General features: G+C 33.6%; 1 protein-coding gene across 1 annotated transcript; it reads right to left on the bottom strand.

Moving 5' to 3' along the window:
- Nucleotides 1-8,626: 8,626 nt before the first annotated feature.
- Nucleotides 8,627-13,172, bottom strand: LOC143079123 (lathosterol oxidase-like). The gene is made up of 4 exons (XM_076254312.1): nt 13,004-13,172; nt 11,533-11,762; nt 9,774-9,906; nt 8,627-9,450 (listed from the first exon to the last, which is right to left on the bottom strand). Exons 2-4 carry the CDS (start codon nt 11,740-11,742, stop codon nt 8,927-8,929), a joined length of 867 nt encoding a protein of 288 aa, XP_076110427.1. The 5' UTR covers nt 11,743-11,762; nt 13,004-13,172; the 3' UTR covers nt 8,627-8,926.
- Between the last annotated feature and the right edge of the window lie 3,518 nt (nt 13,173-16,690).

Raw genomic sequence — 16,690 nt, 5'->3', positions numbered from 1 at the left:
TCTGGTTTGCTGTCACTATGACAGCCTTTTTTTACATTTAACTTGGGCACCTGTTTTCTTTCAAAAACATTGAAAACATTTAAAAAAAAAAAGATGAATTTTGAAAATATAAAAAAATTACATCTGAAACCACGTGTAAGCTATAGAAGCCTTGACATGAGAAATGTAGCACAATTCATACGAGAAAAATGAAGTCTGATTTATATACCAAACAATAAAAACGAAAAGCAAATATGATATATAGCAACAAACTACATCCACTGAATTACAGGTCTCGGACTTGGGAGAGGCACATAATAGGAACAAACTATAAAAAAAACAATGTTGCATCTGTTTTTTTTTTCACCTCCAAAAGTTTCCATTAGTCTTGTAACATTTCTCTTCTCTGGTGATGTCCAGATCAAGGAAATTCGTTGGTCATGATATCAGATATGTGGTTATCCAACAATTGATAATGATTGTTGTCTGAATAAATAGTGCTATGAAGTAAATTTTGAGAATACATTCAGACAAAAATGATATATTTAAGGTTAAAGCAGTATTTAGTGATTAACTTGTCATATCTCTTAATCATCTGCAATGGGCACGTAGCTGAAATCTTTATTTTGTATAAGAAGTCATCATAAACTTTGAAGACCTGACAACAATTACAAAAAATGAACAACAGCTTCTCACAATTCTATAACAAAGAAATTGCACAATAAAAATCTATCCTTACATAAATGGTCTAAAAAGTAAACCACAGAAATGGACTTAACTCTTTCCAGACCCTACTGTATTGTGGAGTAGATTTAATACGACATGAATGATGTTTGAAAACGCCCATATTGTGCAATGTTCAAAGTAAGTCCCTGCAGATATTAAATACAGAACAAAGATGACGGGGGAACAGAATTTTTATGGTGCTTACCTAGCAGCAAACGTGGCGATTATTATATAAATTCATATAAAATCTTGTCTGACTTTTCACGAAAAAATTAGGACTAGGAAATTCACATTGGTTGTAAGCATAGGCCCTGATGAAAATTTTGGCTCTAAGAGGTTAGATTGGCCAAATTTGAATTATTGTTTTAAAATGCCCTCGCTGTAGCGTAGGGGTATTAAGTTTAACCCCTGTCTGTCCGTATGGCATAGAATTGGTTTCCGTTCTCTAACTTAAGTTACATCATGCTTATTACCAAAAAACATAAATCAAGTTTGAATTTTGATGAAATCACTTTTACAGTTCCAGAGTTAACAAATGCCCTTTACAAATGGAAAAATTGCTGAACTGTTCGTTTTCTTTATCTTATAATAGACAATGCATTACAAAATCAGATCAAATTTGCATGGAAAAAATGTTGCATTTTTGTTTCCCTTTCACTTACTTAAGTTTGCCTAAACTTAATAAGTATGAAACTTATACGTCATGATTATTACCACAAAACACAGATCAAGTTTAAATTGGATTGTGTAATTTTTACCGTTCTAGAGTTATGTCCCTTTACTTACATAGTCTGCCACTGCGCTGGATCACTCCACTATGCCCAGATCTTCTGTTATTTGCTGACTCGTTTCCGTTCCGTTTCCTGTGTCAGCTTTTGCTCTATAAATATATTTCATGTGTGATTCTCAGTGTTTATCCAAAATTTGTCTACTCGGCCCTCGAACCTCTAACTAGTTGGTGCATTAACAACACTGCTGGGCAAGCTGTTCCGTATTGCAATTCGCTGAGTAAGAAATATCGATCTTATGTATTTGTGGCACCTTTGTATAGCCAGTTTCCTGTTGTGTAGTCACAGACCTAAGTACTGTTGTCTGCTAACAAGTTAGGCAACGCTTTATCGTATATTCCAGATATTACTTTGTGAGCTTGTATGATGTCTGCTCTCATGCGTTTGCATTTTTAAAAGTGTTTGTAATTTAAGCTTCGTCAAGCGTTTAAGATACTCTAAATCTTTCGCTGTAGGTAACAACTTCGTTGCTCGCTTTTTTACGTTTTCAATTTCTGTTATATTTTTTACTTTTAATATATGGGCTCCATATAGCGTTTGCATATTCTAGATTTGTGTTGCGAATGCTTTAAATAATAGTAGGGATATTTCCTCATTGAGGCAGGTAAATGTCATTCTAATTTAGCACATAAACTGACTGTTGGTTTCATATATCTTTGTTTTTTTTTAATGTTGCTCGAAGTTTAGTTTGTTGCAATGGTTACTCCGTTGACTTTATTTCTTTCTTAACATGCTATAATGCGGTGTTACACTGGTTGTATTTGTAGTTGGTATCATGTTGTTTCCCTGGTGTTAGCACTTTACATTTATCTGGGTGAAATCTTAGCAACCAAGTATTTAACCAAGTTTCTAGATGGGATAAATCTGTATGAAGCGAACCTAAAAAGTTTATAGAATGTTTAAAAGGAAGCGCACTATGAATCAGAAGTCCCTCTCATAGTTTTTATTATTATTATTTCAGTGACGTGTAGTAGAAATGGTTATTGGAGTTGATAATGCATCACAACCATCATGTAAGAGTCTAGGATAAATATCATCGGGTCCTTTTGAATTATTTATGTTCAGTTTTTTCAGGCGTTTTTGTAGTCTCCTGCTTGATTTCTAGATTCGTCATGGCTTCCATGACAGGTTGTCCTTTTAATTTTTGTATGTCTCCATTGCCCTCGTTTGTGAAGAAGCTGGCAAAGAAACTTGAAAGTGTGTTTGCCTTCCCTTTGTCGTTGGTTGTAAGTATATCATTACCATCTTGTGTACTCGTGATCAGATCAGATACTCCAGTTCTAGTTTTAGTTTTGAATTTTACGTAATGCCAGAATTTATTTCGGTTTATATCTATTAGTACCTAGCTTGGCAATGTCCCTTTCTTTCACATTGACTGCCTTCTAGTAAAGCTCTTAACATTGTTTCTGGATTTATAAAATTTTCTGTACTTTTCCCTACATTTTGTTTCCATACAACGTGTTCAACATCAGTTCTTTTTCCTAATTGCTTTCAACGTTTCTTGGTCGAGGCATACAGCTTAATTTTTGTTGACCGATTGTCCTATCTACTTATGTGGAATGTGTTCATTTTGAAATTCAAGTGGTTTATCCATTGTTCATTTATAGACTTTCCAATCAGTTTTGTGTTCCAGTCTGTATTGTTCGATCAGATCTGTCCTTAGACAATCTAAGTCCATTTTATTTCAGTAAGCTTGGTCCTCTTCTGACTTTGTTTATTCAATGTAACAGGTGAATTAAATTGCCAATACGGATTGGTCGCTCTTTCCCAACGGACTTAAGTATTCCTCATTAGAAATCATACAGTCTTCGTTTGTAGAGTAGATCTATTATGTGGATCTTGATTTATTCGTCCTAGTATTGGTTTCAGAAGATTTTGGTAATGTTGACAATCTTTCTAGACGTTCAATGAATGCATACCCTTTTGATTGTTCATTTGTTGACGCGCTCCATGTATTAAAATTTTTCTTGTCATAATTAGAGTCTCCCATCAGTAAAATATGGCTATAATCTCTGGATACCACATATGTTAGTTAATAACTTCCTTGGTGAATCACCATTGTTATCCTGTCCACTAGGGCTTTGATAGATAATCCTTTGAGTAGTTTGTCTCCATGCATTTACTAGTCTGATATGAACCCATACTGATTCTTCATAGTCATTTCCAAAGTCTATCTGAGTCGCTTCTATCATGGAAGTAATATTGAATATTACTTCCATGCTTCGATCTATAGACTCATGTATCTAAAAACATGCTCTTCTCCCAGTGTTATTACTAACATTTATAATGTACATTTCATAGTCTTCAATTGCTAATTCACAATTCTGAATGTTACATCTTAAGTTTTTTAATTTCATGTCTACTTTTGTTATACCTATTATTTTAGGGATATTGTTTCAAACATTTGTATAAAACAGTCAATAGTGTAAAAAAATGTAACGACAAAACGGGTGCTCCTGAACTAACATGGTGCTTTGAGCGGTAAAAACTATTTACATTATGCTTCGCATAATTTACTATGGGCTCAGATTTTTTTATGCACATTCCCCCATGTGAGCCTCGTACCCTGAAACTGAATTTCCGCTGAGAATTTTCTTCCATTTCTTTTGTCTTCTCTTCCAGTTGATTTCGCACTTCCTTTTCCTTTGGTGTCATGTCGAAGCTGTTGTCAATATTATTGTTATAATCTCTTCCAGATTCTGATAGTTATCAAAGGTGCCAGGATTATAATTGAGTACGCCAGACGCGCGTTTCTGAGTCAGCAACAAATTTATCAAAGTTTTTAAACACTTTACGTTTGATTGTGTCACTATTAAATGTTACTAATAATGGATAATGTTTATTTTCTTCGGTTTTCTTGCCCAATCTGAGTACGTTTATAATGTTACCATTTCTATTTCAACGCCAATACTTTTTTTCTGATATCTGTTATACTTTCTATATCTTGTGTAGACTATTCTGATTAAATATTAGTTTTAGGCTCAGTAACATTGAAGAACATTGCGTTGTTTTTCCTCCTTTCCCTATCTTTCATTTTTTCACAGTTTCTTTAATTACATCGCGTCTGATATGGTGACAAATGGTCAAATTTTCGTTTCTGTTTTGCCTCAACTAAATGAAATGAAACTTGTACACAATGCTTATTCCGGTCCCGAAATGACAAATGTAAAACAATTCAAACGAGAAAACTAACTGTCTGATGTATATATAATACAAAGAACGAAATAAAAATATGATAAACAGTAACCGTAACATCATCCACTGAATAACCGGCGATTGGCTTTTGCATTTTGCATTTCGTACTATGAATTTTACATACACCACACATTTAGTTTTCTTATTTGAACTGTTTTACATTCGTCTTTTTCGGGGCCTTTTAACGCCGAATTTTGTAATGCTCTATACTATACCTCATGATTTTAGAAAAAGTGCTTACTAGTATTTCATTCAGTTTTAAAATATTTTAAAGTCATGGAATGGAAATGACGGTAAGTGTACAGTTTGAGAAGATCATCAACTAATATTTAATGTTAACATTTTACCATTTACATCATATCTTTTTTTTTTAAATATTTTATCCTATGCATTTTACATGCAGCTTTCTAATCATGTCCAGTTTACAGCATATAAAAAGTCAGTCAAGGCAGTGTCGTGTAATCCTCATAAAAGACATCGGGGTTGAAGTTTTTATCTAGACAGTCATTACTACCGACTTGAAGAATGACGTTTTCTAGTCGGGTGTCTTTCGGTAGTTTCAATAATTCGGCTGTTAATAATTGAACTTCCCAAAAGCAAAGTACCACTTGGTTTCGGGGTATATATAGATTGCATAGATGCACGTTTAGATCTAGTGTTGTTCGATCTTCCGCTTATGCCACAGCAAACTCCGAAACAGTGGTGACGTTGCTTCGCTAAACTATTCATTGCTTAATTTCAAGATGTCCAGATAATTACTTGGTCTTGTGTAAGAGAGGTTGGCTGAATTGCTAAAATACCAAAGAGATAATTAAATTCACACAATTCGAAAATGAACTGAAAATACCATGGCTAAAATGCAAAATTGACAAACAACAGATACACAAGATAGAAACTGCACAGAACACCAGCCTAACAAAAAAATGGTGGTGATCTAAGGTGCCCAGGAAAGGTAAGCAAATCCTGCTCCACATATGGCGGCATCCCTGATGTTTATACTTGGATACAAATAAAAATATGGAAACAATTATTCAGTATCTGTCATTTCTGTTACAGGAAGCACTCTAAATTTAGGTGTGTATTTTCACATTTTGGCCCTGTGGATTTTTCAAATATGAGAGCAAGTGTGCAATAAAATTCATTTTTGGATAGCTGAGGATTAATTCATACGAACCTCAAGATTATGTAATGTATGTAATGGAGGCTTTTTTCTGTATGTCAGTCAGTATTTGCATATCCATACCCAACATTGGACCAGCATATATTGTAATGTTCTTTTTCCAAATTTTTTTGGGAACAAACTTTGTGATTAAATATTAAGAAAAAATGAGGCGAAATAGACCTATTTTTTATTTGGTCATGAGGTAGATTATTGTCAACAGTTTCTAAAAAGGAATCACTCAAAGACATTGAAATTCTAGTTTGGTTCAAATTTTGGGGGATATGTGATATTTTCACGCCCCTTTTCGCAATAATCCATGGTAAATAAATGCAGAATGTTGCCATGGATACACATAAAAGGAATTATTTTTCACCCTTTTAACTTTTGAAAATCAAATCTATGGAAGAAGATACCTATTACATACATATGCACATGTATTACACAAACAGTTAGGTTAATGTATTTGAAAGCCAGGAATAGAGCATGATTAAACATTTTGTGGTTCAATTTTAATTTTATTTTCTTACTGTGGACAGTGGAGAGCTACCATAACTAAACCACAAATTAACAGGTTAGGAACAACCCTTCATATATATATATGTATATATATATGAGTCTAAAAGATTGTATATATATATATATATATATATATATATATATATATATATATATATATATATATATATATATATATATATATATATTGTTTTATAGTGTCATATCGGGTCCTTTTATAGTTGACTATGCGGTATGGGCTTTGCTCACTGTTGAAGGCCGTACGGGGACCTATATTTGTTAATGGTGTCATTTTGGTCTCTTGTGGTCAGTTGTCTCATTGGCAATCACACCAAATCTTCTTTTTTTGATATGTAGTCCAAATAATTGCAGTCGTCCCAAAAAAAAATAAAATAGCCTTGGCATACGTCACAATTATTTGAACTAATTTACATACATGTATATCTTGTATATTTTTGTTTAGTGCAAACATGTACAAGACTTTTATAACTTATAATTTTCCTTGATTTATTTATTATTTTTTCAAAAATAAGTAGACCTATCATTTAGAAAAGTAGTTCCGAATATAATGAATGTTTCAACATTTTAGTTATGTTTTTTCTTTTTAATATATTATAAATGAGCACTTGCAGACTTGGCCCTTGTCTGAGGGAGAGTTATTGATTTCAGGGATTCTTTTATTAGGTGGTGTTCCGAACCCGATTTAGGACTCGACAAATATTTAAAAGAGCCGGCAAGATGGATAATAGTCGGGAAAATGGAGTATTTGGACGGTGACGCCTGCAAAATAGCCACTGCCATTTACAAAAATATGTTTCACGATGTTTGATTGAATTTACTCACTGGGCAACACATGAAATATTATACTCTTTCCAAACCCAACAGGCAAATTGACTATAATATTCTTTCCCTGCAGAATCTTTTCTATGGCGGAAATTTGTTCATGTTTCAGTGTCAACTTTGGATACAGCTAACACTGAACGTTTCGTATCGTCTCTGTAACTTCCATGTTGGATTTGACAAGGGTCAAATAAGATACATACGCCGAAATATATCTCCAGTTATCTATCATTTTCTCAGAATTACTGGTAGCTTATATTGTAGTCCTTAAAGTCTGTATTCAATTATTTATATAATATTAAATTCCATACAAATAAAAAAAAATGGACACATTTATTTATTTTTCAAGAATGTTGAAAAAACCTACGCTAGCGTTAGGAGTTGGTGGCAGTGGTTAAAGTCAACGTAGCGTAGTAAAGAGGACGTAACCGCTGTTCCGGAGTTCGATGCCACAGACGCTGTCATGGTCATCACAGTCGGAATCACTGTTACAAGTCTAACAGTAAGAGCTAGAAGATGGTGACTAAACTTTATTGACAAAATCACGTTTATATTAGAACAATTACAACTGATGTTTACAGTTTGTTCTGAGGTTACAATCACCGTTACACAACTGCCACAAGTTAGAGGATGTTAGTCATAAATCGTTTAGATATCAATTAAGCCGTTAGTGTTTCGTTTGAATGTTAGCTACGAATTAAACTGTTAGTGTTTCGTTTGAATGTTTAGCTACGAATTGAGCCGTTAGTGTTTCGTTTGAATGTTTAGCTACGAATTAAGCCGTTAGTGTTTCGTTTGAATGTTAGCTACGAATTAAACCGTTAGTGTTTCGTTTGAATGTTTAGCTACGAATTGAGCCGTTAGTGTTTCGTTTGAATGTTTAGCTACGAATTAAGCCGTTAGTGTTTTGTTTGAATGTTTAGCTACGAATTAAGCCGTTAGTGTTTCGTTTGAATGTTGATTTTTAAAGCTCACTAGAGCTTGTGTTACTTTGTTTACAATTTTTGTATCGATAATAAATAAAACTTTGATTTGATTTGATTTTTATTTGATTCAGATTTTTAATTTATATTTTTTTTATATCCGATCTTATACTATATAAGTTTCCTCTCATTGTTGCCTGAAGTCCTTAAGCAAGGAATCCCTGTCACTAGTGTCACGTGTGCTACCAACTCAGTGAGAATAATGACGTATGCTATACCCAATCAACACTATAGAGCTGAACAAATACTTCTCTGCTCGATATATATGTTTTCCCTTTTACTCTCATATCTGCATGCAATTATTTTCTCTGTACAAGATATAACGTATCACAGATAAATATACTTCACAAATTTTACAGGACAGAAATACTTTTTTACGTGCAAATCTTAAAAATGTTATAAAAATATAAATCAATCATAGTCTGAATCACAACATATTACACAAAATAAATTTTAAAATCATGACAAAAAAATAACAATAATAAGTATAATTTAACAAAATAACTGACTGAAAGGCATAGAGTATTTTTAAATTGAACGTTGATCATATCCACGAAAATGTAAATTGGCTCTTTATTATACAAATAGAAATTATTATGTAAATTCTTTTCCGTAACACAAAAACAAATTTTATAAATAATTTCGTTTAAATTATCATAATATGTTTTTCTTCCACGTCGGTTTCGGTGGTACAGTTTAATAAAAAGTCTAATAGTCACTTTTGTATATAGACGTCATCAATCAGCCTTGTTTTTCGTAGTGTTTTTGTTTTCGTCAGTCAAATCAATCGCTTTTAAGGCCTCAACCATTGGACCATTTCCTTCAAATGCACTTGGATTTCTAAAGGTTTTTCCAATTCTGTCCCACAATGTAAAAAATTGTCCATAATTGAAATTATAAAACAAATGATGATCTGTATGGTGTGCAGAACCATTGACGATCGGCTTAAAAGTGTCTGGAACTCGATAATATCCATCATGTATTGATACCGTCCAAAAGTTCACAAAAACAAATAGTCCGAGATATGTAAACTTGTGCAGTGGAAATAGAAATGGGTATATATGATATGGACAACTTTGTAGAAATCCGTCCACAGGATGGAAAGCGTGACTTGCAAATGGTGTTGGAACTTTCCATATGTGGTGAGCTTTATGAATATATTTGTAGACCTTTTTGTGGTGCAGTCCTCTGTGTATCCAGTATATACACATGTCTGTGAACAGTATAAAAGTTGCAACACTGAGGATAATCCCAAACCAACCTGAAAAGAGGGCGAACAAATTTATTCATAAATTATGACATTCATATGAGTATGATATAAAAAAGAAGATGTGGTATGATTACTTATGAGACTAATCGCCACAAGGAACCAAATGGTACATAAACTAACAATCATATGCCAATGTACGGCCTTCAACAATTGGCAAATCATTCTTGTACATTGATTAATCGAATTGTAGCACAATTTTAACATCAAATTACAAATAACTAAAAAGAAGTCTTGCATACATAAGCATTAAAAGTGACTATACCAATAATAGTAAAATCTTGGAAGCTAGTGAAATCATAAGAAATAATACCAACCCAATCTGGTGTCTCCAACATTATCATACAGCTTGCCATAACCTCTAACTTCTAGGAAAAAGATACTGATTGTAGGTGCACTCATTACGGGAATCGATTTACACGTGTAAATAATCTCTCGGCGGATTTGGTTCTGAAAGATTAAAAAACATGATTATAAGAGAACAAACAATTTTATTTCCGAATTCGAGACCAAAATTTGTCAATGCTTTTTCTAATATAAAACAAAATGGAACACTCTCAACTACAGACCTATTTACTAAGTAAGTACTTTTTAAGTTGGATTATCAAAACATTTTGAAATTATTTAATGGCCAAGAAAGCACTTAAAAGTAATGCATTACAAGTATAATATAATAACACGAAGTTGCTCCCAAGATTAAAGAAAACATTTGAGCGAACATTCACGGTGCACTAGACTATATAATGTCTGTATAGTTGACTTCTCATTGTTACATATACATGCCGTAGTAAAATAAGGAACAGCTATTTTTTTGTTAGCAGGGGGGGTTCGGGATTTGTTTTTGAGTTTTACTTCAAGTTCAGTACAACTTAGCTATATTTATTCATATGTCAATTTTTCATCTAGCGACATTCCATTTTAATTATCTTGATATATTTCTTATATCTATTTTAATTAGATATATCTTATCTAATACATGTATTATCTATGTAATACGTTTTCTATAACCGTTAATTGTATTTGTCACTCGATTTAAAGAAATATTTGCCCAGTTTGAACATGTTACTTTTGGTATTATATAAACTGTTTTGCTAAATCGTTATATCAGATTTGATTTAAGATTTATTATATCACACTGAACTATGTAGTTGACTATCATGCTTATTAACGTATATAACTCGAAAACCAGAGTCGTCATTTTTTTTCAACTTCCCTGGCGTTCAAATTATATAAAATATGTAGTTTAAAAATTTGTTTCATCGTTATAGTAAATTGTCCCAGTGTGTGCACTAAATTCTTGGAGTCATCGTAGATGCAATTTTTAGCGGTGAAAATTTGAACGTGTGAAATTGACTTCTCATGTCATATATAATCTGCCAATTCGTCAAGTACCGATCAGCGACATCTAAAAATAAGTCATTGAAAGATTTAAGTCAATGTGCACTTGCATGACTATTCACGTATTAGTATTTGTAAACATGTTCAATGTATTCCGAAGGCAGGGGCGGATCCAACCATTTTCAAAAGGGGGTTCCCAATCGAGGATAAAAAAAGGGGGGTTCCAACCATATGTCCTTATTCAAATGCATTGATCCATCCTCCGGACCCCACTCCCTTCTGGATCCGCCACTAAAAGGCACACCAAATATTGCCTGAATGAACCAACCGTCAACTCAAATGTCCCGGACGCGGAGCCCCCCCCCTCCATACACACACTTAAATTTCTTCAACGATTTTATCTAGGGAAACATCTGTTGTAAAACTTTATTTTTGCGTAAGCCAATAAAGCGATGTGAATATCTCTAAATGTCACATGAAACATACAAGAAGATAACATTTTTCAGCGTAATTATGAAAAAAAATACACAAATTGTTGTTGGCAGTGGCGGATCTAGAAATTTTCATAAGTAGGGGCCCACTGGCTGCCTCAAAAGGGGCGGCCCCCGCCCCGCTAAATCCGCCTCTGGCTGGTTAGTATTTCAATTTATATGTGATATAATTATCATCCGAACATGTGCAAAGACTTTAAAATTTCGGACAAACAATCACGGTTAAAAGTTAAAGAAGTGCATGTACCTTTAGTATAAGTGGATGACTGAGCAGTCTTTTATCAAACAGAAACCAGTAACTTAAGGTAGCAGCAATAAAGTACAGCACATATCCACCAATATTTGTCACTAGGAATAAACTCAAAATTTGTCGTAAAGGGTTGTCCTCAGGCCATGACGTAGAATACACGTAGGGGGTGAGGACATATTCATCAGCGTAGCTCAATACAACATCCATCGTCTGTCTGTAATCACAATCTACAAAGACAAATAAATCACATGCAAAAAGTACCTTGTAATCATTTTGTTCCTTGATATATATTTTAACCCCCAGTAAAGTCACAGTACTTACCTACGTCAAGCTCCAACCGACGATGTTCGCTTTGAAACTAATGCATACGTTTGGAAGGATTTCGTCATAAAAATATTGATTAACGCATTCATATACTCACTATGTCGTATAAGTTTTAAGCAGCAGCAGCAAAGAAAGAAGACTTTATCCTCTACTGGAGAATTTTAATCTGTCATCTATGATAACAAATGAAATAAAATGCCAAAGTCCTTGCCACCGGACGCGTGTATCGTCTACATAATACACTAGCATGCAGTACCCGGAAATTTAACAATACAAGATGTCCAGTTCGACAGCAAATTTCTCTATAGTGATGCTTATATTTGAAAATCCAAAATTTATTCAAAAATTGAAGAACTGATAAATTCTTATATGACAAAAAGTAAAACCAGGCAAGGAGAAAACCAAAAAGGACAAAAAATATAGTAAAGCTGGACAAGGAGTTCGAGCTTTGCATGAGGGAGATATATTCCTTATTCTAATAAAAAAAAAAAACCATAATGATCTCTATATTTTCAGGCATTTACCGAAATACTGCCCAAAGAACTGGTTGTATCTTAAAGGACTAAGACTCTTCATTGATTCTATATGTATAATAAAGGCAGATGGCTGGTAAACGCAAATTCGAATTAAAAAAAATATCTAAAAGATGTGTCGAATTGTACTTGGGCGTAGAAAAACCTTAGTGTAATTAATTGAGAAATTAAGGCCGAGTAAATCATATTTATTAAGTGCAACCGAGTTTGGCTACTGTTATAATTAATAAACAATACAAAAATAAGATTTATGATTGCCAATGAGACAACTCAGAGTCCAATGGAAATAGACATATGATAGAAGCTGGTACGGCTTTCAACAATGAGGAAAAGCCATATCGTTCATTAAGCTATAAAATGCCCCTAAATGACAAACATGGTTTACAAACAAAGACATAACAGAAGATCTATTGATTTGCAAACCTTTCGACTGATATATTAACTGATATACATCTGATATTAACAGATATATATCTTTGAATAAAACACAAGAACGATTAGTGAGTTACCATGTGTAGGAACCAAACAAACAGCGAGATCGATCGACCGATTGATTGAATCTACAGGGAACTATTTTATTTCTATCTTGAAAAGAAAACAGAAACACTCACCTTTCAATCTCTTTCTTCACATGCGATAATTCTCTCCATTTGTAAACAAATTAGTACTTTGGTTCAAATATTCTTGTAAATCAATACAAGGACAATATAGTTATACGCGTCCCGTATATAAAAAGTGTTGTTAATCTATGCAAAAGTTATTTATATCCGCATTACAATCAATTCGACTGATACCCTGTTTGTATGATGAGCAGACGACGAAACATACATGTTTGTTAAGTCAAAGTTCAATTTCGTATCGTTCCACCAGGTCACTTTTTGTGACGATTATATCATAATTTTATGAATGTTATATTTTACAGTGGCGTAGCCAGGGTTAAAATTTTGGGCCCATTTTATGCAGAAAAAGTTATTTTTCGGATGATTTTCCCTGAATGCATGAGTTCTCCCCTAGAATCAGAAACTGGCTAAATTTTTGTTTAATTTCAAAATACCCACCAATATATATGTTTCGAAAAAGATTTTATTGTTTTCTCGAAACTGCCTTCATTTAATTCAGAAATATTTGATGAAAGAGTTTCACACCAAATCTTATATTTGACATCTCAAAAACGGACCCATTACAGCGGCAGTTATTTATTTATGGAACTTCGAAATATAGGAAGCGGAATTTGATCCAACCCATGGGTTGTTTGATTACTTGTCTTAACGCGTTATACAGGGTTCATGGAAATATCGGGCGTCCGTCCTGTCTTGTTAACGCTGTAATGTGTGTACAATTCTTGCAAGGTTTGTGTGAAACTTATATCAGAAATGTCTTTGACACTAACTAAAATAAGTCCTGATTAAATATTTTTAACCAATTATATATATGCCCCGTGGAAACATAAAATGATAATGGAAATCCTATTCCGCTTGCTAGATGAAGCTTTTATTTCTCTTGAGCATGTTGAGATTAAATAAATGTAAAGAAAAAAGTGCTTTTTTAGTTATTGCCCTTGTATCTTGGATATATAAAATATGTGCAATGCGGGAACATTGAAACTCTGTTATTTTATTGAAAATAAAATTGAATATTTGAACCTAAACAGAAATGGGTATTTATCACACTCCATTACAGTAAATACTAGTAGAGTTTTTATATCGTCGTCTTTCATGTCACAGGAAACCATATCGGGATATGATTGTTTAGTTGTTAACTCGTAATCTTGCTATGTCATCGCTTTGCTTGACTCAATTTTAGACCAAACAAGTCTGCAGGTCTGTGTATCATCACCATCAGCGCTTGCCGCAGCCGACTGCGCGTTACGACGTAAACTTTTACGAAAAAGTCGAAAGCACTTTTCTGCAATTTATCCATCTTGTTTATATAATCTAAACGATCCTAAAGGAAAAACCACGCATACTGCTTCGGAAATGATTGGACGCTGTTCTCATATCCTCACCCTTGTTACATTCGGATACCTCCGTGTGTATCTGCTGTGAACACATGCAATCATATAATTTTTTTTTTGTCAAAATGATGTGGATGCTTGAGCATCTGAGCATACATGCAAGCTTCGCCAGAGTTTTAAGTAAAATTTGTACAAGCGTTGACTCCAAAGCAGTTAGCATGACGAGGTTACTCTTCTTGATCATAAGCATAAATTCTGTCTACTTTAATTTTGTTTTACTCTTTTTCTCTTCTTTTTGTTGGTATTCTCTCTAGTATTCTTTATATTTTAGAACCCCATTATTTTATTTCATTTATTTTGGGGCCCGCCATTTCTCTCTATTATAATAATTATTTTGTGCCTATTATTTTGCAAGGTTTACATAATTAGAAGATGTGGTATGATTGCCAATGAGACAGCTCTCCACAATAGACCAAAATGAGACCAAAATTTACAACCAAAGGTCACCGTACGACCTTACAAATGAGCAAAACCCATACCGCATTGTCAGCTATAAAAGACCGAGAAATGACAAATGTAAGACAATTCAACCATGAGAAAACTTAAGGGCTAATTAAGTACAGAATAATGAACGAAAAACAAAATTGTCCATTATTATCTATTCTATCATGAAACACCATCATCGTCCGTTATAATTTTATTTTTCAAGATTTTGAGTTGGTTTTATTTCGCCGATTGATCGTAAATTCTTTATTTCTTCGTTTCAGCCTTTTGAAGTTTTATTGGCTGTCGTCTACGTATTTTGTGTGGTGATGGCCTCAACAACCCTCCTTATCAGACTTTTGGTAAAGTTACATCGATCGATTAAGAGTGTCCCCCTTTTTATACGACCGCAAAATTGGTATTGATATCACGACGACGTCGTCCGAAGACAGATGGTTTCCGGATAATAACTTTAGTATATGAGTAATAAGAAATCAATAAAATTTCAATACCACAAAAGGAAGGTTGTGATTGATTTTGGGGGTTATGGTCCCAACGGTTTAGGAATTAGGGGCACAAAGGGACCCAAAACAAACATGTATCTAGTTTCAGGACAATAAGTTGTGTATAAGTATATCAATTCATTGCTATGAAATTGTACCACAATGTTCAATGCCATAAGTAGAAGGTTGGGATTTATTTTAAGGGTTATAGAGCAAGCAGTGTGGGAATTAATTTCCAAAAAGGGGCCAAAAACAAGCATTTTATCTAGTTTCCGGATAATAACTTAATTGTGTGTAACTGTATGGATCTCTCTGACATTGTACCACAAGGTTCCATATAACAAAGGGAAGGCTGGGATTGAGTTTGGGGTTAATTTCCCCGAACATGTAGGAATAAGGGGCCAAAAAAAGGTCCAAAAAGAAACTGTCTTCTAGTTTACAGACAATAACTTGTGTTTAAGTGTATGGATCTCTCTGAAATTATACTACAAGGTTTCTTACTACAAAGGAAAGGCTGGAATTAAGTTTTGAGGTTCTTGCTCCAAGGAGGGTTTCAATAAGTTGGGGCCAAAAAAGGGGCCCAAATAAGCATTTTTGTAGTTTCCAGTCAATAACTTGTGTTTAAGCGTATAAAAATCTCTTTTAAATTATACCACAAGTTTCCATACTACAAAGGGATGGTTATGTTTTTTTTTTTGACTCAAATCATGTAGCATATAGGGGCAAAAAGAGGGAAAACAAGGGTTATTGTTGCAAACTCTTTTAGAAATTTGAATTGAGTTTATTTTTGGAATAAGGGAAAGGGGAGGTGAAAACAAATTGGAAAGGGGGGACAAATTAAAAAGAAAATTTCTTCAAATATTTTTTTTTAGGGGATAAATATTCAACAGCATAGTGAATTGCTCAAAAGCAAACAAAAATTTTAAGTTCATTAGACCACATTCATTCTGTGTCAGAAACCTATGCTGTGTCAGCTATTTAATCACAATTAAAATTCAGAGTTGTATCCAGCTTGAATGTTGTGTACTTGCCCCCAAGTGTTCAGGGTTCGACCTCTGCAGTCGTATAAAGCTGCGCCCTGTGGAGCATCTTTTTTTACTATATTAGTGTGAAAAGCATGCTCTCGTCTATCTGTGCTTCGTCAAGTTAAACATTTATTAGATAGGAGTTCACTTACATGTAATTATTATGCTTTTATTAAACCTATATTAGAATATGGTGATGTTGTTTGGGGCAATTGATCCCAGCATGAGACTGAGCTTCTTGAAAATATTCAGATAGCAGATGCTAGAATTATTACAGGATTACGACGTAATTCCAACAGACAAAAACTTTATATTGAATTAGGTTTAGAAACT

This window comes from Mytilus galloprovincialis, chromosome 6 (genome assembly GCF_965363235.1).
Source record: "Mytilus galloprovincialis chromosome 6, xbMytGall1.hap1.1, whole genome shotgun sequence".
Taxonomy (NCBI): domain Eukaryota; kingdom Metazoa; phylum Mollusca; class Bivalvia; order Mytilida; family Mytilidae; genus Mytilus; species Mytilus galloprovincialis.
The sequence above is the reverse complement of the archived record's forward strand: the minus strand, read 5'-3'. Positions and strand labels throughout refer to the sequence as shown.

Excerpts from the sequence above, each read along its gene's own strand:
- LOC143079123 (XM_076254312.1), bottom strand. The coding sequence starts at position 11,742 with ATGGATGTTGTATTGAGCTACGCTGATGAATATGTCCTCACCCCCTAC. Across the intron at positions 9,907-11,532 it reads GTCATCCACTTATACTAAAG|AACCAAATCCGCCGAGAGAT; the intron begins GTACATGCACTT and ends TTAATCTTTCAG. Across the intron at positions 9,451-9,773 it reads TGTTGGAGACACCAGATTGG|GTTGGTTTGGGATTATCCTC; the intron begins GTTGGTATTATT and ends CCCTCTTTTCAG.